Raw genomic sequence first — 22738 nt, forward strand, 5'->3', positions numbered from 1 at the left:
GAAGTTCTCTTCTGGTTGCTTCAGTTTCAAGACCTTCAGGGTCTTTGGGTTTGAGGAGAGAAGAGTTATTTAGGGGAATTTGAGAGTGATTAAGAAAATATAGAAGCTAGGCATTGACAGCCCATTTGAGCTTTGCATCAGCAAATTAAAGAGATACCTGCCAGCTGTGTTCAAATTCACAGATATAAGTGCAGAGTAACAGAGGGTTAGATTTGAGCACAGCTCACAAGCAAAGGGTTGTGGCTTTACTAAAATTTAATTAATTAAAAGGAAGCAAGAGGGGGCAGGGAACTGAATGTTAGTGCAAGGTTGGGATTATAATGACTGACTGTGGAATTTGAGCTAGGTTAGGAGCAAAGAGGTCAGGGCACCAGGGGGTGTAACCCGGAAGGAGACGGTGGTTGGAGGATGGGTTACATGAGATTATGGAGAGGGTACAATTACTGGTAATCACAGGTCTTGGAGTATGATCGTCGGAGTGGCTAAGGTGATATGGAGGCACTGATGTGAATTACCTCTGAGACTTATTTTCTGGTAGCAGTGTGGAAGGGGGCAAGACCAGGGGTAGGAAACCAGTGAGAACATTACTGAAGTAGCTCAAATGAAAACTGACAGTGATATAGCGATTCACAAAACAATTTAGAGAGTAAATCCACAAGAATTGGATGTACAAAAAGATGAAGAGGAGGAGGTGTCAAGAATGATTGTCAGGGTTCTGGCATAGATGATTTAAGATCATGTTTAGGTGGGAAAATGAAGATTAAGGATATAGATAGAGCATGAGGTATCAGTCAGATAACCAGGTGAAAGATACTCAACAGACATTTCAATAGGGAAGTCTCAAATGTGGGGTAGAGTCTGAATTAGAGGTACAGTCTTGGAAGTCACATGAGAGTGTGGTTGAGCTCACCAAGAAGTGAATGGAGAGAGCGATCAGGATTGAGCCAAGCACAATTTTGTGAATGAAAATATTTTGAGGATCAGACAAAGGAATCAGATGCTACGAAGGAGTTGTCAGATAAGATAGTGAAGAACACTCCCAGCAGTCACTAGGAAGGTCAGATGCTTCCACACAAGCATGTAGGCCTGCATCTCAGTTTGGAACACTGGAATCTGGTTCTGATATTCCCTATTACAGCATCAGTCTGTCAATAAGCATCTGTTAGGTAAAATAATACGCTCCCTTGTATTCATATTTTGTCTTATTTATAAGGCACTTTTATAGACTTGTCATTTTTGACTTCTGATACTCACAAACTTGCAGGATAAGTAAGACAAGAAAGTAGTGAGGTATTATTCAAGATGAGAAAACTGACATTCACAGAAGTGACTTGCCTAAAAGCCTCATAGCTAGTATGGGGTTAAGAATCAGGATTGTGGGCATGCTCTCTGTCTTATTTTGTATATTTTATTTTAAGCATATATAAGGTAAAACGTGTAAAATAAAATATATAAAATAAGCTCTCTGAGAACAGAGAGCATGTTTAAAATGAGTATATGTCTGTGTATGTATATACACACATATCCCATATATATTATATGGCTTTGATAGGGCATCTATCACTGACCCCATACGCATGTAAGAGCCAGATGAGACATAAATGATATATACATTTAGAGGAAACACTGTTGAGTCTTGGTGCAGAGTGAGGAGGGAGTGGGAAGGAAGTACAGAGATGTTCTTGCTGTCGAACACTCTAGAAAAGGAGATAGACTTGTCACCAATAATTGGTGTGTATTAGGGTGCAGAGTAAGCAGCTGAAACAAAATATACCACATGGCAATGAAAAAGAATGAAATATTGCCACGTTGAACAATAAATGAATCTCAAACATAATGTTGACCAAAAGAAACCAGATAAATAATAGTACATATTAAATGTTTCCATTTATATGAAGTTTAAAAATAGGCAAGACTAATCTGTAACTTTGGTGAGTATTGAGTGGGAAAGGGCACAAGGGAGCCTTCCAGTGTCCTAAAAATTTCTTCATATGCATGGTGGTTATATGGATGTATACATAAAAATTCATGAGTTGTTCACTTTAAATTTGTGTATTTTTCTATAGAAAGTTTATGTCAACCAAAATTTTTAATTGAAGACAGGGGAAATGATGAACAACTGCAGGAATAAGGTGATAGAGGGTAATAGGGCACAGGTGCTTCCTTAGGGTCTCCTTCCACTTTTCTCAGTTCCCTTGCACTAATTCTCTGATTGCCTCTCCCCATTCTGAATAATTTGTTTCTGAAGTGACTAACCATTGGGTACTGCACATTGACTCTGTGAATGGAAAAGTGTAACCATACCTCTATCCGCTGATTCCTTTATCAGTAAAATAAATGGCCAAGGACTATAACACTTTCTTCCTCTATCAATTCTGACTTTGATCTACATAGTACATTTTTCCAATGTTTAACTTACTCAGATTGCCTTCTAAAACAAGTAACAAACTCCTAATTCATAGTTTTAGATTCACTGTCAACTTATGGAGTAAATCACTCTAAAGATTGGAACATTCTAAAGGTGGATCATCTTAATTTTAGAGTTCATGTTTCCTTCCTTTAATTTTACTCACAGCTGGGATTATAGGTGACCATTTTCATGCTTCTGTGACACTAAGAAGATCCAAAGTAGAGTGGGTGCTATAAGGTTATAATATTTTAGTCTTAATCCAATTTATGACATAGTTCTTTTTGAAATAAAATCAACTCAGAACATAGGTCTGCCATCTGCCTCAGATATTGGGGACCAATTTCTAAAATTTAAGTTTAGTTTGAGATCACAGAATCCCCTAGTTAATCCGTATAGGTCAATTTACATGGCAAACTTCAAGTTTTCCCATAATGAGAGAGCTGCAGGACAACATGGTGATCTTTTCTGTAGAGATTTTTTTGATTGTTTTTAATGACGATATATACTCTAGCAGAAGTTTAGGTTTGGTCTGAAGTGCTATTCTCTTTATTAGGTAATCATGTAACTACCTGAGATCAGATATTTGGTTCAATTTTCTATGAAACTAAATAGAAAAAAATTTTAAACTAAATTAAAATATTCACTAGCATGTAGAAGAGTCATTCAAATATGGGAATTTTATAATAAAATGAGTTATTTATTTTTGAGAGAAGTACTCCAGGGCAATACTGATTTTTGTAAAAGAAATGGTAATTTACTTCCATTTACCCCCATAATGGGTTAGTACCTGCTTTATACTGGTGACTTCAGAATAGCTAGGTTCATTCCAAAGTTTAAAAGTCCGTGTGTGTGTGTGTGTGTGTGTGTGTGTGTGTGTGTGTGTGTGTGTCTAAGTGTAAGTACATACACATACTCCGAAGTATGCCACATTCTGATGCTGTTGTTCTGGAGATTGATAGAAGTTGTAGATAAAGAAGACCAGTTTTTTGGGGGTCACTGCACTGAGATGAGCTTAACATTCAATCCCTGTTTTGTACTTGCTGGATTGTAGAAGTGGAAAAGAATATATTTTAAAATTGTAATATACAAATGTGAAGTGCTGTTTGAACTATTCCTCAGAACCTCGAGCTGACCTAAGAATGGTGACTGCTGGTTCCTTAATTTCCATTTTACACTGAAATACCTGCCATTGTTTAGACTGCTTGTGTCTTGTAGGTATTTCTGAGAGATCATCTAGCTAGAGGTATGTTTTATGAATTTGGACACTTTTTCAGTATTCTTCTCCCAGTAACACAGCTTTCACCTACATATTTTGAAGATGGGAAACATGCTGTCATTTCTTTTTAATCTTTTGCTTTCGGAATGAAATTGACTCTATAATGTCCATATATCGGGTCTTAGTACTGATGTAATTTTTGGGAGCAGGATGAATGCCTGCCTTTAACTAGATAACTCATCCTCCAATTTGTGGGAGCCTGTTAATCAGCATGTCATCCAGGATCAAAAAGTAAGTACGGAAAGAACAAAAAATTAACTTGCTTGACAGTGCTTGTTTGTCAGTATTTGTATTGGCATAGAGTATAAACAGAAGTGGTAAGTATTATATGACCAAGTTGAACCTCTTCAGGTCTGATTATTTTTCTAATTAAATATTAATTTATTACAAACATTTCTGTCCAGTAGGCTATATATACATAGTTTTAAATTAATTATGATTCAGTTGTAACACGAATCATTTTTACAAGTAGCTTTCATATCTACTATGAAAAGTTAGAAATAATATTTAGGATTTTTTAGAACCCAATTTGCATGTAAGTATGAGCATTATTATAATGGAGTTTTCCTTTTCTTTCCTTAGGTGGCTCTAACTAACTACACCTTTGAAAATGTGAGCTTTCATGTTCTTCATCAGCGTTTTCCCCTCTTTACTTTTCGAGTCTTATCAGATTGGTTTGATAACAAGACAGATCTATACAGGTAATGTTTTATAACTCTGAAGAGGATAATATCTCTTTTTAAAAATCAGTATTGTTGGAGTATAATTTATATACAATAAAATGCACACGTTTAAAGTATATTGTGCAGTGACTTTGAAAAATGTATACATACACCCTGTAATCACTATCCCAATCAAGATAAAGAACATTTCTAACACCCAGAAAATTCCCTTATATAGCTTTGTAGTTAATCTACCTATTCCTTAACCACCCAGGTAAGTATGAATTGAATTTCTATTACTATAGATTAGTTTTGTCAGTTTTAGAACTTTGTATTATTAGAATTATTTACAGTCTACCGCTTTGTGTCTGTCTTCTTTCAAGAAACTCAGCATGTTTTTGAGATGCAACCACGTTGTTGCATGAACCAGAGTTTGTACCTATTTTTATTACTAAATAATATTCAATTGTATGACTATACTACAATTTATCCAGTCATCACCTGTTGATGGACAGTTGAGTTGTTTCTGGTTTGAAGCTATTATGTATTAAGCTGTATGCAGGGCTTTGTGTGAACATACATTTTCACTGAAGAAAGTGCTAAATCGTTTTCTTTGCAGTTCTTCTAGGGGAAGACTCCTGGCAAGAAATTCTCTCAGCCTTTTATTTATCTGAAAATGTCTTTCTTTATCTCACCCTTATTTTTGAATATTTTCACTAATCCTGGGGTTGAGAATTATTTTTCTTTCACTGCTTTAAATTCCCTTTTCTCCTGGCCTTCATTATTTCTGATGAGAAATCAACATTTGTTCTCCTTTTTCCAGTGTATGCAATATATATATATATATATATATATATATATATATTTTTTTTTTTTTTGGCAAAGTCAGGCTTAATGAGTGGATGGCTGCTGCTGCTGTTTTTCTGTGTAAGACTTACAGTGGAGGCAGGGGAATTAACTCACTTTTCCTGGTCCAGAGTTAGTCTTTGAGAGTTCCTGTTCTCCCAGGCCTCGAAGATGAGGCTTTCTCAGCATTCCTGCTCTTCCCATAGTGGTGATAGACCTCTGCTTTGTATCACTGCCAGGTCCTGGCCCAAGCAGGTTTCCTGACTCTTCCACTGAGGAACATGGCTTATGCTTCTACTCCTTCCCCAGGAGTGGTGTTTCTTTGCCTGGAATCTATGATGGGAAAGTTTCCTGCCCCTTTCCCAGTGGTAGACAGCTACTGTTTGTTACTTGGTACAAGGCCCGTGGTTGGAACAGGGGAGGTTTCCTGCCTTCCCTTGGGTGCAGCTTTTACTACTACCCCCTCCCAGCTGTAAACATCTTTTGCATCTCTTCTCTTCCCAGAGATAATGGATCTTTGCATAAACCCTAAGGATTGGAGAATTTCTTGCTGGTCCCACAGTAGCTCAAGGCTTTGCTTCATATAAGAGAAGGGTTGGAAGAAGTTGCAGGGTTTTATTCCTGTGTGCACTGTCCTGCCCCCAGTCTTTCTTGTGAGCACTTGGTGGAGGCTCGTGGAAAAAGATTTCCCTGGTGTCTAGGGCTTCCAGTGATTCTAAATTGTCATGCTAGCCCATATGTGACCTTTAAGAATTTATTAACACATTAACAGTTTCATTCTTACCTGCTTTTATGGCCGTTGCATCTCCCTCCTGTTCTCTGCCAAAGATGAAATAGGTTATATGTCCTATCTGTTCTTCTAAGGGTTTGTTACCTATGAAATTTATTTCACCTGATTTTTTTATAACCTCAACTTACTGATGATCTCAATAATCTCTATGTATATTACTCTATTTGACAGTGTCCCATAGACCCTTGAGGCTCTGTACATTTTTCTTCAGTCTTTTTTCTAACGACCTATCTTTAAGTTTACTAACTTTCTTCCGTCATCACCAACCTGCTGTTAAGAACAATCAATAGGGACTTCCCTGGCTGTCCATTGGTTAGGACTCTGCACTTCCTCTGCAGGGGGCACAGGTCTGATCCCTGGTCAGGGAACTAAGATCCTGCATGCCCCACAGTGCGGCCAAAAAAAAAAAAAAAAAAAAAAGAATAACCAATAAATTTTGTATTTCAGTTATTTTTAGTCCCAGAATTCTCATTTGGTTCTTTCTTTTGATAGTTTCCATATTTGGTGGATTTCACCATTGGTTAACTCACTAAGATTACATTTTTCTTTTAACTTCTTGAATATCTTTTCTTTAGATTTTTGAACATACCTATATGTTATCTGTTACCATATCCAACACCTGGACATCTCTGTATTAGTTTCTGTTGACTGCTATTTTTCTTAACTGTGGGTCATACTTTTTGTTTCTTTGCATGATTATGTAATGGATATTGCTCATGTTCTGTTGTACAGATTCTGGATTTTATCTTCCTCTGAAGCATGTTTATTTTTGCCTAGTAGGCAATTCAGTGATTGGCTGATCACCTTGAACTTGTGCAAACCTGGTTTTTGTGCTTTGTCAAGGTGGATTTCTGAAAAGCCCAAAGTGTTTCCTAAGCCCCTCCAACTTGACAAGACTCAGTCTCCAGATTCTATGTGCATATTGTTAGTGCTTGGTTTTAGGTTTGTCTACAGTTGGCTTTACTCTGCCTTACTCCTAAGGCGTGGTTTTTCTAGCTCTCAGCTGGATGCCCAGGTTGTTAATAAGGGGGTAATGAAGTCTCTCCACTCTGGCATGGCTAGACCTCCAACTGCAACACTATCTAACAAGTTCTGTTCCAAACAGAAGCCCAGAGCAGCTACTCTCTAGTAAGCCTCATGTGGTTTCCTCCTGCTCATTTTCAGCATAGCCCTGGGCCAGTTACTCACAGGGAGGCCCCACCTTACTTCTAAATGCTAAGCCTGCCCCTTGCACAGGTGCCCTGTCCCACAGACCCCAGCGGCAGCTGCCTGAACTCTGATCCCTGCCTCCTCAGCTTAGCAGTATAGCCAGCTCTGCTCAGACTTAGCGCATTGCACCGTGTTTAGAAAATTAGCTCCATGCAGGCTGGGGCTCACCTCATGAGTTTCCCTTCTCTCAAGGAGCATGGCCCTACATTACCTATTGTTCATTGCCCAAAAACGATTCCCTTGACTCTTTTATCCAGGAGGGCTAGTCTAGTACCAGTTACTCTACTATAATCAGAACTGAAAGTTCCCACCTCTACTGTTCCTTAGGTTAAAGGTAAAATGGATAGTAATAAGCTTAGAAAATAGCTGTATAAAGAACATAGTCCTAAAATTAATGTATCTGATGTTTGAAATGAATGAAGCTCTGCTTATTGAATTGTAAGGCCATATGATGGTGAGGATAGGAAAGTCTAGCCTTAAAAACAATTTGATATATTTGGGGAAACTGCTTTCTGAGCATGTCAACTTATTCTCCAGTCTCTTTTAAGGAATCTCAAGGAAGTGAAGTTAAATCACAGAAAGCACTGAGCTTATGATCAAAGCCTTATAGAAACAGAAGCTTAGGAGAAGTTATATACCAATAAATAAAATGAAACTTGATATCAAAGTTAACGTTGAAAACTACATTTGGTGGTTTGTTTATATACCCTAGAATGCTCTAAATGTATATTTTGCTACCTCTAATTAGGTATTATCTAGGATATGTATGTTTTTGCCAAGTGAAATCGAGCATTGGACTTATTTAAAGGAACTGAATCCACACATAATGCATTATCTTAAGCTTTACATTTGGCTATATGTATTATTGAAGGATCACATGAATGATCTTAAAAAAATACATATTAAAATGTGATATGGGGGCTTCCCTGGTGGCGCAGTGGTTGAGAGTCCGCCTGCCGATGCAGGGGACACGGGTTCGTGCCCCAGTCCGGGAGGATCCCACATGCCGCGGAGCAGCTGGGCCCATGAGTCATGGCCGCTGAGCCTGCGCGTCCGGAGCCTGTGCTCCACAACTGGAGAGGCCACAACAGTGAGAGGCCCGCGTACCGCAAAAAATAATAATAATAATAATAAAAAATAAAATTATTTTCCTGATTTTTCTAAATCTTCACCAAATTACTCTGTTTCTTTCCATAAGACACCAGTGCATACTTTTTTTAAGACTGGTATTAACAGTGATAACCCAAAGCCTACATGTTTTTTAAAAGCCTTTAAATAGCATAATTATAATTGTATAATTATTGCATCATTAGCAGTGGCATCTAAGAGACAGTGTTAATTTTTTATAATAAAAATAGAGTAAAATCAAGCAAAATGTTGAAAATAATTATCCTTAGTCTTACCACCTTATCACAAGCATTATTTTAAACTTTACATGTTTTCACTAGGTTTTATGCCCTTGAAATATCTGATATTTTCTAATGTTTAACTCCTTAACGTACTTTGCTAAAGGCTCGATCATGACTCCCTCCGTAAATAACCTCACTTTTAATAGGTAGTTTTTCACATAATGAAAACAGTACTAGTTTCAAGTATACAAATTTTTCTCAAACATTCATAGCATGGATTCTCTTTTAACAGATGGAAAATGGTTGATCATTACATTAGCCGTGTCCGTGGAAATCTCCAAATGTTAGAACAGCTGGACCTGATTGGGAAAACCAGTGAAATGGCTAGACTTTTTGGCATTCAGTTTTTACATGTACTGACAAGGGGTTCACAGGTAGGAAGTCAATTTTCTTGCACACTTGAAAGTTCTATGTGAATGATATATGTACTTTTGAGATGTCTGAAGTGATCTGTTTTTTTTTTTTTTAACTTTCTTTCTGGTACCAACTAATATATACATGTAGCTAGTTAATCAAATCTTATAATTTCATTTTCTGGAAAAGCTTTAATCCACTTAATAGCTCTGCTTTTTTTTTTTTAACTTTGTTACAGCTCCACTTTTTATTTTTTCTCCACACCAACTTTTTGGCCACTGCTGAGTTTTGCATGATAATAAGAAAATAAATGGCTATGCCCTTGAGGATGGTATTATGTTCCTGAATACTGTCAGTGTGATTAGGGATGACTTGAAAGGCCGCTCAGAACTGGGGATGCGGCAAAGAAAGTCTACCTCTCTTTTGTTTTACATTCCTACTTTTGGCTGTTCCAACTCCCAGCAGATAACTTTAATATAAAAAAAAGGAGGAGGATTTGGGAATCAACATAAGTGGGCTGTATCACTTTTTTTTAATGTTAAAGAAAAATGGGAGCTTGGAAGCCATTTAACTCATCTCTTTCTAACTAGTTTCCCAAGGATATAATGAAAGATTGTTGTTTAAATGCCTTGCTGAAAATGGTTTCATGCTTTTATTCCACAAATGTTTATTTGAATACTTCTAGTGTGTTAAATAAACACTGTGCTAGCCATCCAGGATACTACATTAAATCGCTTAGTTTCCTTAACCTCATAAAATCTTTTATTTTAATTATTTTAATTATTTTATATCTATAACATTCCCCCAATCTACCAATTCAGTATATATAGCAAAACTAGAGCGCTAACTACTTTGGCATTACCTGTTGCTGTATTTAATTTTATTGCTATTATTAAATAGCTTATAAAGCTATTTATTTTACTTATTTATACTCCCACAAGTTTTAAAAACTATTTGATCTGGCTTATAATAAAAGGCAAAGATACTTTAAAACTACATGAGAGGGCTTCCCTGGTGGTGCAGTGGTTGAGAGTCTGCCTGCCGATGCAGGGGACACGGGTTCGTGCCCCGGTCCGGGAAGATCCCACATGCCGTGGAGCGGCTGGGCCCGTGAGCCATGGCCGCTGAGCCTGTGTGTCCAGAGCCTGTGCTCCGCAATGGGAGAGGCCACAACAGTGAGAGGCCCACGTACCGCAAAAAAAAAAAAAAAAAAAAAAAAAACTACATGAGAATACTTCAGTGAACCCATGCTGGTTCTTGTGAGTGCTTTCTTTTTCTAAACTATAAACCGTCTGCTTTATAGCAGTTATTATAAACAATCAGTAATTGCTTGATTAATTTTTGTGAGGGACCAGTATTAACCTGACTACCTTTCAGTTTTGGAATCTTGTGTTCCTTCTTGGGAAATTGAGATAACATTTACCCATCTCAAGTGTCCTGACCCCCATTCTCTAATTTTCCCAAATTTGTCAAAGATTATTGGCCAACTTTTTAAATGAAATTGTCAAATTGTACAACTGTCTCTTCTACATCTGTTTATTATGATATTGCTATCTTTAAATATTAAAAGAAATCTAATTGTGTCTGTCTTTTCAAAAATAATTTATTGTGTAAGTTATCTGACGTATTTTGCAGTTTTTATAAAAGTTATGGGAATAGGAAAAGGACTTACGAAGGGTTCCCTTCTGATACCTGAAAGCCGATTAAATAGCCAACATTATGTAACTGTGTTGTAAGAAAAGTCTTACAGCCGTATTTTGAAGAGTAAAACATCCCCCAAATGATTTTCACATAGTCAAAAGACCAGTATATTTGTATTTAAGTTTCTTCTTCTCTCCCTACTTCTACCTCTCTGCCTGCAGTACCGTGTGGAATCAATGATGTTGCGTATTGCTAAACCAATGAACTATATTCCTGTGACACCTAGTGTACAGCAAAGATCCCAGATGAGAGCTCCACAGTGTGTTCCTCTAATTATGGAGCCTGAATCTCGTTTCTATAGCAACTCTGTTCTCGTTTTGGATTTCCAGTCACTGTATCCTTCTATTGTGATTGCATACAACTACTGTTTCTCCACCTGCCTTGGCCATGTGGAAAACTTGGGGAAGTAAGTTTTTTTTCATATTTACAATTACTTTGTTGTACTTTGTATTTCTTACTAAAATTAGACTTTCTTTGAGTGCCTCTTTGCACATGAGACTGCCCTTACGAGCAAGATGAATGGGCTGTAGCACATCTAGTCCGCTCTTTGTAGTTACCTTACTGATTAATTAACATGGATCACCGTATGACTGATTGAGCATCATGGATGAATAACTCATATGAAGAAGACTGTGAATACGATCAGCCAATTTATCTGTTCCATCTTTGTGTATATCTATGGTCTCTTTTTAAATAAGAGTTATATTTAATTTGTTGGTATAAATCACTTTTCAGTGGAACAGTTTGAGGATTATGGTCTTATAACTTCGGCTATGACCTCCTCTTGACTTTTCTTAGAAATAGTTCGTTTTCTAAAAAAAAGTTAAATTGCCAAATGTTACATTTTATTTTTTCATGTCAACCAAATTTTTTCTCATAAGAAATATACAGTCTTCCTTTATAATGATTTCTGTGTATTTAAAACCAAGTGTTACAGTTTTAGTCTGAAGTATATTCACTCCTTATAGAAAGCTTTTATGGAAATTGTATTGGTAATTCTGTCTTTTTAGTAAGAACAGGAATTTGGAAAAGTTAGTTGCAGTCTTTTTACTTAAGGCTTAAATTTTTCTTCAGGGAACTTAGTGTAAGGTAGTCATATGTTGAGCTGAAATTTGGTATTTTAGTATAGATTTTTCCCATGTACTTTAGGATAGTGCTATTTAAGAAATGTTTCTAATATTTGAAAAACTGCTTTTTGGTAACTAAACATATTACTAAGTATATTAATTCATGTTTAGATGTTTAAAAATGAGTTTCCAATAGAATTAGAAAGATTCCTAAAATTGCCTAGAATCTCTGTTCTATGATTTGAGAAAGTATTTGCTTAATTTTTTTTTTTCTTAACAGGTATGATGAGTTCAAATTTGGCTGTACCTCTCTAAGAGTACCTCCAGATTTACTTTACCAAATTAGGCATGATATCACAGTGTCCCCCAATGGAATAGCTTTTGTCAAGGTAATACTCTTTTAGAAATGAAAGGTATCAACTGTGGCTTAACCTTTGGAGAGCTGATCGTTTAGATGTTGTTGGCATATAATACCAAAAAAAAAAAAAAGTTTGCTTCAATATCTTATCTCAGAAAGTCAAAGATATAGGGAATCTTCCAAGAAATTTTTTAAATCATTTAAAAAAAATAGTAATCTTGTTCTGCATGAATTTAGGTTTAAAATCTTTTAATTATAAGATTTTAGCTTTTAATGAACTATTGCAAGAAATAAATGTGCCTATATACCTTCTGCCCTTTATTAGAATCTGGCAGGCTTAAGTAGCTATTTTATGATCACAACAATGTTAACTTATAAAGATTAAAATTGCCTTAATGTGTATACTTTACTAATTGTTTTATATACTTTAAATTAAATTAAGACTGCCTTAGAAATAATGATATTCTAATGTATTTATTGATTGTATTTTTTAAGAAGATACCCAAACTAATAACAGAGTCCCTTTTTTCTCTCCTTTGTCTCCCCTCAAAAGAAACTAAAAAAGCCTCATAAATGAATAAAGACAAATAGGAAGAGATCTAGGAGAAGATTATATTGCCTCTCATATGCCAACTTCATTCCTTTCTTTTCTATTTCCTTAGCAGTGAGTCTGTACTAGAATCGTGGGATGGTAGGGTGGTTGGTGGTGGTAGCATGGACCCCGCTAGCCCTCAAATTCATTCTGGTGTACTTAGCAAAAGTATCATCGTTCTCTACCAGTAAGAGGATGCTGTGTTTAAAGAGTACTATAAAATTAGCCATTTAGATATGAGGAAAATTTTACCAAGTGAGTTCATGATATATTACATTTTGGAAAATATCACATTTTAACATAATAACATATATTATGTCTTAATATAAACATTATGGCTGCTTCAGAAGGTACACAGAATGAATTAGAGGTTACAATATGTTTTCATTGTCACATATCTAGCAGCTTATTATTTTATCTCCCTTTAACAGCATTTTAAGAACTTGCATCTACATTTTGACCCAATGTGTAAAGCTTAATGAAAACTAGATTTTTTAATATTCAGGAGTGTGATTATCCTATTCCTGAGGTTTTAATTGTTCAGTCCAACATGCATTACCTTGCACGTGTCTGTGAATCATCTTCAGAGTTAATACTGTTTTGTGGTTTTCATTCCTAGTGGAGTTCTCATAAATTCTCCCTAGTCTTGATTAATACAAATGATTTTTTTTTTTTTTGGCATCAACAAATTTTATCACCTCACTATTCATCCCCTCTTCCAGATTGCTAATAAATATAGGCCGGAGGGGATGGCTTAGTGGTCTAAGCATCAGATTTGAAATACCTAGAGTCCCTGGAACTGCAGGTTTGAATGTCAGCAGAGTCAACCCAGCTCTTCATTCTTCCAAGGTAGATAAATGGAGTTCCATGCAGATTACTGTGTGGGGTCATTAGGATGAGATCTTTAAAAACTGAGGTTTGTTATGAGTGATACAAATCCCGTGTGTCTTTCTGAAAGAGTGGGGGTTTGGATCAGAGTTTTAACAAAATTTCCCTCTGAACTCATTATATGGTCTCTTATGTACTAGTTGGCATCCTCCTCCCTGGAGGTCTCTGAACTCACATAGTAGTGCTACATTAGATTTATAAACATTACAGGAACGTTTTAGGAGAAAAGTCCTCTTCAAAAGAAAGAAAATGTGATGATTTTATATTGATGGCCACTCGTCCTGTGGCCACGCTATTGTTCGTATGTTTCAATTCATGACAGTTGGCCATTGTTATACTTTGTGCTTCCTTCTTAATTGTCTAAATCTATAATGTTTAAGGGATTTAAACATTCTTTTTTTCCTTTATGATAGCCTTCAGTAAGAAAGGGTGTGCTACCAAGAATGCTCGAAGAGATTCTGAAAACTAGACTGATGGTGAAGCAGTCGATGAAGGCTTACAAGCAAGACAGAGCCCTTTCACGAATGCTCGATGCACGTCAGCTAGGACTTAAGCTGATAGCAAATGTCACATTTGGCTACACAGCTGCTAATTTTTCTGGGAGGATGCCATGCATTGAGGTAAGTGATAAAAGTCTATAGCTTTTTTCAAAAGAGACTAAAGCAGCATTAAATGAATGCCTATTCATTAAACCATTTTGTTTTGAAACTTTAGACAAAATGGTTTCATTTCCATAACATAGGATCAGTTTTTCTCAAACCAGGACTTATATATTGATATATACATATTCTTAGGAATTTGTGCGTTTTCTCTGAGAACTCTCTGTGTTTTGTTCAATGATAATTTTAGAAATTAGCATACACATATTTCTGCATAATCTGGATGACCCTATTGTAACCAATTACTGACATGAGATTTCAGTGCCGCCTTTAAAGCATTGTTTACAGTAACATTGGTACTAAATAATTCCTTTTAATGTGTTGATAGAGGTCTGATGATAGTTCAGTTGTCTTCTCCAAATGTCAGAATAAAAGCAATCATTCCATATTTACTAGTGTACCAGTAGATACAAAGCAGAACCTTTCTTTTGCAGTGGTAGTTGCAATTAAAAGACACTTTTCATTAAACAAGACTGATTTCTTGTTATTTACTAAATTAGGGTGTTAATTTGACATGAATACAGTATAGTATGACAGAGTAATATAATAATTTACTAATGGTTGGGAAAGGAACAGAGTAAGCTTGTTTGCTTGATGATCTTTTGCCAGATGAAGGCTAGAGCATTGTGGTATACCATATTTGCAGTAGTTCAATAAGGGAAAAGCAGTGGAAGAATCAAGTTCCCACAGAGCTCACAGTAGGCAAAGTAAACTCCAAAAACCTGTGCAAGGGAATTCTGGTTTCATGTCCAACATGTAAGAAACTGCAAGTCTCTACTCTGTCCTCACACTAAGTAAGCTGAACAGACAGAAAAATCAACAACTCTTCTTAGATCTGTCAGAGAGGTGAAGTCACAGGGTAAACTGCTGCCCCCAAAACTGAAGAGACCAACAAGTGTATACAGAGAGTCACAACTTACCAGAGCAGAAATCAAGAGCACAGATCTCTGTGAGAACCAGTGCCATGGTAGGGAAAACCGAACTATAAATGATGAATCGCTGGAGGCTCAGGGTGGACAAATCTGAGTGATAAAAACTCCAAAGGACCCAGTCATCAGGGTCCCCACACTTTTGTGAATTTTACCTCTAGGAGCTCAACCAGGTTCTAACAGTGAATATCAGAAAAAAAATTCCCTTGTGCTTCTGGCACAGAGAGAGGAAAAGAACCATTTTGAAATATACCAGAGCATTCCGTTTTTAACAGAGTCTGCCCTCAGGAGAAACTATTTAACCAGAGCTTAACCTGATGGAGTTTTATCAGAGCCTAACTGACCTGGAGAAAGGGAAATATCCAGCTCCAACTGCTGTAGCCTTCTACATGGAAAAAAAATACTGCAGCCCACTCTAGTCATCCTGTCCCACCAAAGTGGGGTGAAAAACTGAAAATCACATGTGAAGTCTACAGTCCAGAGGCACAGGTTCACTGAAAGACTGAGACCTACTCGTAGGACTAAGGAGCCCTTCCCCTCCCCCGACACCTTACCACCACATTACTAAAGGCCTATTTATAGCAGTTCTGTTTACCCAATACATCATGTCTGGCTATCAAAAAAAAATTGCAAGACTTAAGCCAAAAAACAGTTTGAAGAGACAGAGAAAGCATCAGAACCAGACTCAGATAAGGCAGGGATGTTGGAGTTTGTCAGACTGCAAATCTAAAACTATGATTAGGATGCTAAGAGCTCCCTCCAATAGCTAAAGTAGACAGCATGCAAGAACAGATGGGCAGTGTAAGCAGAGAGGTGGAAATTCTAAGAAAGAACCAAAAAGAAGTGCTGGAAATCAAAAATCCTGTAACAGAAATCAAGAATGCCTCTGACTACTATGCTGAACTTGGCTAAGAAAAGAATCTCAGAGCTTGAGGAAATCTTAGTAGAAACTGCTAAAACTGAAAAACAAAGAGAAAAAAAGACTGAAAAAAGAGATATCCTAAAACTGGGACAACTACAGAAGGTGTAACATACATGTAATAGGAATTCTAGAAGAAGAGAGAAAGGAACAGAAGAAATACTGAAACAATACTGAAACAATAATGACTGAGAATTTCCCCAAATTAACGTCAGGCACCAAACCACAGATCCAGGAAGTTCAGAGAACACCAAACAGAATAAATGCCCAAAAAACTAAACCTAGGGACATCATTTTCTAGGTTTCTAGATACTGCAGAAAATCAACACTAAATTAAAAATCCTGAAAGAAGCCAGAGGGAAAAAACACCTTGCTTATAGAGAAGCAAAGGTAAGAATTATATCCAACTTTTCCTTAGAAACCACGCAAGCAAGAAGAAAATGGAGTAAACTATTTAAAGTGTTAAGAGATAAAACTCTTCAACTAGAAATCTGTACCCTACAAAATTATTATTCAAAAGTGAAGGAGAAATTAAGATTTTCCTCAAAAATTGAGGGAATCTGTTGGCAGTAGACCTGCCTTGCAAGAAATGCTAAAAGAAACTCTTCAGTGAGAAGGAAAATGATAATAGGTCAGAAACCTATATCAATACAAAAGAATGGAAGAGCATCAGAGAAGGAATAAGTAAAGGTAAAATAAACACTTTTATTTTTCTTATTCTTAATTGATCTAACAATTAACAATTTGTTCAAAATAATAATAGCAACAGTGTATTTGATTATGTTTATATACATGTATATATAAGTAAAATGAATAACAAATGGTACAAGGAATGGGAGGAAGGGATTAGGATTATTTTATTATAAAGTACCCACACTACCTATGAAGTGGTATAGTGGTTTTGAAAGTGGTATATTTTAAGTAAATATAAATATTGCAAAATTTGGGGCAACCACTATAAAAAGTTAAAAAAAAATACAACTAATGTGTAAGAAGGAGAGAAAAAAGAATCATATAAAACAGTCAAAACCACAAAAGGCAGTAAGAGTGGAAAATAAAAATAGGAACAAAAACAAAGGCAACACATAGAAAATAAAATCAGGAAGGACATAGTTGAACAACATAATCAACTGGATATAATGGACATTTATAGACTACTTCATCCAACAACAGCTGAATACATATTCTTCTCAAGCTCACATGGAACATGCACCAAGATAGACCACATTCTGGGCCATAAAGCACTTTAACAACTTTAAAAGAATAAATCATACAATATCTGCTTTCAGATCACAATGGAATTAAAACTAGAAATCAGTAACAGAAAGATAGCTGGAAAATCCCCCAAATACTTAAAGATTAAGCAGCATATTTCTAAATAACACATGGGTCGAAGAAAAAAAATCTCAAGAGAAATTTTTAAATATTTTGAACTAAATGAAAATGAAAACACAGCTTATCACAATTTGTGGAAGTCAGCAAAAACAGTACTTAGGAAATTTATAGATTGAATGCATATATTAGTGGGAAAAAGACCTAAAAACAATCATCAAGTAAGCTTTTACCTTAGGAAACCAGAAAAAGAACAAATTAAATCCAAAGCAAGCAGAAGAAAAGAAGTAATAAAAATTACAGCAGAAATCAGTGAAATTGATTTTCTCAATTGATTTCATGTTTTCAAAGAACCCCAAAGCTGGTCTTTTGAAAAGATCAATAAAATCAATAAATCTCTAGCCAGCCTAACTAGGAAAAGAAAAAAAAGAAAAGAGTACACAAATTGCAAATATCAGAAACGAAAGAGGGGATATCACTTCAGTTTCCATGGACATTAAAAGGATAATAAAAGAATATTATGCACACAAATTTGATAACCTAGATGGAGTGAACCAATTACTTGAAAGACATAATCTGCCAAAACTTGTACAAGAAGAAATAGGCAGTCTGAGTAGGCCTATATCAAAGAAATTGAATCATTAATTAATAGCCTTCTAAAACAGAAAGCATCAGACCCAGATGGGTTCACTGCTAAATTCTACCAAACATTTATGGAAGAATTATACCATCTCTCTACAGTCTCTTTCAGAAGATGCAAGCAGAAGGAGTACTTTCTAACTCATTCTAATTACCCTAATACCAAAACCAGACAAAGACATTATAAGAAAACTACATATCAATGTCTCTCATGAACATAGATGTAAAAATCCTCAATGAATATTAGCAAATCAGATCCAAAAATGTATAAAAACAGTTGTACACCACAACCAAGTGAGATTTATTCCAAGTATGCAAGGTTGGTTCAACACTGAAAAACCAGCTGAGAGCCATCATATCACATTCAGGTTAAGTAAGAAAAATCACACGATCATGTTAACATACAGAAAAGGCACTTAACAAAACCCAAAACCCATTCATGATACAAACTCACAGGAGACTAGGAATAGAGGAGAACTTTGTCAGTTTGATGGAGAATATCCACCAAAAAACCTACGGCTCATGTTATACTTAACTATGAGAAACTTGAAGCTTTCTCACTAAGGTCAAGAACAAGACAAGGATGTCCCAACTCATCACTGTTTTTCACCATCATACTAGAAGTCCTGGCTAACGCAATAAAACAGGCAAAAGGAAATAAAAGGTATGCAGATTGGGAGACTTCCCTGGCGGTCCAGTGGTTAAGACTCCACAATTCCAATGTAGGGGGTGCAAGTTCGATCCTTGGTTGGGGCACTATGATCCCACGTGCTGTGCCATGCGGCCAATACAATAAATAATAAACCTTTAAAAAAAAAAGGTATGCAGATTGGAAAGGAAGGTAAAACTGTCTTTGTTTCCAGATGACATAATCCTCTATGTAGATAATCCCAAAAAAATGATGCACAAAAAAACCCTCCTGGAACTAATAAGCGATCATGTAGCAGAGCTGCAGGATACAAGGTTAATACACAGTGTATACCAGCAATGAACAAGTGGAATTTGAAATTAAAAACACAATACCATTTATATTAGCACCCCCCAAAATGAAATACTTCGGTATAAACCTAACAAAATATGTACCAGATCTATATGAGGAAAATCCCGAAACACTGATGAAAGAAATCAAAGAACTAAATAAATGGAAAGATATTCCACGTTCATGGTTAAGATGACTCAGTATTGTCAAGATGTTAGTTCATCCCAAATTGACATACAGATTCAATGCAATCACAGTCAAAATCCCAGCAAGTTATTTTTTTTGATATTGACAGACTGATTCTAAAGTTTACATGAATGGGAATTCCCTGGTGGCCTAGTGGTTAGGATTTGGGGCTTTCACTGCTGTAGCCTGGGTTCAATCCCTGGTTGGGGAACTGAGATCCCACAAGCTACTCGGCCAAAAAAAAAAGTTTACATGAAGAGGTAAAAGACTCAAGAATAGCCAACATAGTATTACAGAAGAATAAAGTCAGAGGACTGACTTACTGTAAAGCTACAGTAGTCAAGGCAGTGCAGTATTGGCAAAAGAACAGACAAGCAGATCAATGGAACAGAATAGAGATTCCAAAAATAGACCCACATAAATATAGTCAACTCATCTTTATCAGAGGAGCAAAGGCAATACAGTAGAGCAAAGACAGTGTTTTCAACAAATGGCGCTGGAATAACTGAACATCCACATGCAAAAAAACATGAATCTAGGGCTTCCCTAGTGGTGCAGTGGTTGGGAGTCCATCTGCCGATGCAGGGGACACGAGTTCGTGCCCCGGTCCGGGAAGATCCCACATCCCTCATGGGCCCGTGAGCCATGGCCGCCGAGCCTGCGCGTCTGGAGCCTGCGCTCCACAACAGGAGAGGCCACAGCAGTGAGAGGCCCGCGTACCGCCAAAAAAATATATATATATATATGTGTGTGTGTGTGTGTGTGTATGTGTATATATATATTGTGTGTGTGTGTATGTATGTGTGTGTATATATATATATATCCTAACCTTAGAATAAGAATTTGGGGGTTTTGATCTGGCAGTAGAAGTTGAGGAGTGGAGTTCTGCCAGGAAGTACGCTACTACCTAACATGTTGAAAACTGAATGCCAAGCAACATCTGCCTCCTTGACCCTGGACTTTTCAGATATTCTGAGGTTAATGACTGCAAGCTTGCGTTTGGCCCTTCTTTACATGCCAACATCACAATTTAATAATGTTAACTTATTTATGAAGTCATTAGTGGAAAAAGCTGTCAGCATCACAGAAAGGGTCTCTCGTGAACATGTCACAAGTTAGCTCCAGTGGAGTCAAAATGGAAGCTACTGTCTTTAAAGGCAAATAGACTACTGACTATGGCCGTGTGCTTTCCTTCAATGAACACACAATCAAAAATATTTGACAGTACCACCAAGATCACATAAAATATGCTAGATCTAGACTATCAAAGAGAAGGACAAGACTTTGTAAGCAAGAATTCCTGTAAGAATGCAGAGAATGAGTAATGTAGCTAATAGTTGTAGGTTAATGTCTCTGTCTCAGCTCAACACTGTCACCGATGTGTTTATTCCATAAATTAAAAATTTTATGTCTTCACATTTTTCTCCTAAACTATTTACTGTTCTTGATAAAGCTGTATATACACATACATGTATATCTGACAACTTTTTCAACTGGCTGTTCATTGTCTCTTTTTCTTTCTTTTTTTGTGAGATACAATTGATATAACACATTATATTAGTTTCAAATATACAACATAATGATTCAATATTTGTAATATTGCAAAATGATCAATATCATTTAGACCACAATAAGACTAGTTAACATCCCTCACCACACATAGTTAAAATTTTTTTCTTGTGATGAGAGCTTTTAAGATCTACTCTCTTAGCAACTTTAAAATGTACAATATTATTATTAACTATAGTCACCATGCTGTACCTTACATCTCTAAGACTTATTGTATAACTGGAAGTTGGTACCTTTGACCACCTTCACCCATTTCCGCCCCCCTCCCCCCCGCCACCTCCTGCTTCTGGCAACCACCAGTCTGTTCTCTGTATCTATGAGTTCAGTGGGGTTTGGGGGTTTTTTTGTTTTAGATTCCACGTATAAGTGAGATCATAAAGTATTTGTCTTTCTCTGTCTTACTTCACTAAGCATAATACTCTCAGCGTCCATTCATGTTGTTGCAAACGGCAAGATTACCTTCTTTTGTATGGCTAAATAATATTTCATTGTATATGAACCCCATTTTCTTTATCCATTCATCCATCAGTGGACACTTAGCTTGTTTCCATGTCTTGGCTATTATAAATAATGCTGCAGTGAACATGGGGATACAAATATCTTTTCCAGTTAGTGTTTTTGTTTCCTCCAGATAAATACCCAGAAGTGGAATTGCTGGATTATATGTTGTTCTACTTTTAATTTTTTGAGGAACCTCCATACTGTTCTCCATAATGGCTGCACCAATTTACATTCCCACCAACAGTGCAGGAGTGGTTCCCTTCTCTCCACATCCTTACCAACATTCTTTTCAGAGAACTTTTACTTTAAATATTTTTCTTATTATGACTTTTCAGGATTCCAACCATTGCCTGAATTGTGAAATCAATTAATTTCCTCTTTTTAAATCCAGTCTCTTGGCCCTGTAATGTTTTTCAAATTAGGAACTATGCTATGACACAAAGTAGCAGAATCAGTTTTAATATAATTGCCACTCCTTCTCTCCCACTGTCCCCCCCACCCCGTGCTCCTCCCTCTCATGCCTCTAAGTCCTTCATACTGCATGGACTTCAGGGCCAGCTGCAAAATAGTTCTGACTCTTCCAGATATAGCTTAAATGGGTCAGACTAGACAGCAGGAGGCAGACATTTAGGACCAGTATATGTGTGTATTTGTATGTGTATATCTCAAAAGCATATTGGACTCTAACACTCTATGGCTCACCCATTTAACTATTTGCTGTCACATATTTTTATCTTGTGTGAAAGTGGCAAAAGATGACAGATTGAATATTTTATTCAAACTTCAATTTCAATTAGGTGACCTGATTTTTTTTTTAATGTATTAGGCTATAGTTCATATTCTCAAGGTTTTCTAATGCACTAAAGGTCTCAACAGGATTCATGATCTTAATTTAAAACCCAAATTAAGTTTCTGCTGTCAGTGTTTTATTTATTCCTTTGTTCATACACTTAATATTTCCTGTGTAAATGACTTTAAACAGCCTTTTAAAATAAGTATTATTCAATCCTGCATTTAGTTCAGATAATTCAAACTTTACAGTAAAAGGGGAAAGATCATTATAAATACTGTTTGCGTCTTAACACAAAAGAAAAAGTGCATAATTCTTATTTTAAAACTTTAAAAAGTAATGTTCCATTTATGCTGAATGGCAGTTTCCCCAACCCTTAGCTTTAGTGAGTTTGATCAATGAAGCAGCAGTGCTATACTAGTCTCCTTAAGTTCTTTAACTATGAAATATAATTGGCCTGCTTCTCATATTTGTCAAGATCCACCATCTTCTTGTTTTGTCAACTTATGCCATGATCACTGTTAAAACTCAATCACCAATGAAAGAACTTAGACATATATCTGCCTACTTGATTTAAATTGAACCCTTGTAATATATTTTCTATCATATAATTATGCATTTTTCCTTGTATCAATATTTAGTGTCATCTAAAAAATATGTATAACCGATTACT

At 36.2% G+C, this 22738-nt stretch overlaps 1 protein-coding gene across 3 annotated transcripts in view; it reads left to right on the top strand.

Annotated features, from left to right (window-relative positions):
- Window positions 1–22738, top strand: part of REV3L (REV3 like, DNA directed polymerase zeta catalytic subunit) — a 187051-nt gene that overhangs the window by 142054 nt on the left and 22259 nt on the right. For all 3 annotated transcript variants that reach the window (XM_082856064.1, XM_082856065.1, XM_082856066.1), the window contains 5 exons: window positions 4269–4387; window positions 8835–8976; window positions 10819–11063; window positions 12005–12113; window positions 13976–14182. In XM_082856064.1, coding sequence (XP_082712190.1) covers window positions 4269–4387; window positions 8835–8976; window positions 10819–11063; window positions 12005–12113; window positions 13976–14182 — 822 coding nt within the window. The remainder of the gene's footprint in view (window positions 1–4268; window positions 4388–8834; window positions 8977–10818; window positions 11064–12004; window positions 12114–13975; window positions 14183–22738) is intronic.

This window comes from Leucopleurus acutus (assembly GCF_964270905.1).
Source record: "Leucopleurus acutus genome assembly, chromosome: 15".
NCBI classification, from domain to species: domain Eukaryota; kingdom Metazoa; phylum Chordata; class Mammalia; order Artiodactyla; family Delphinidae; genus Leucopleurus; species Leucopleurus acutus.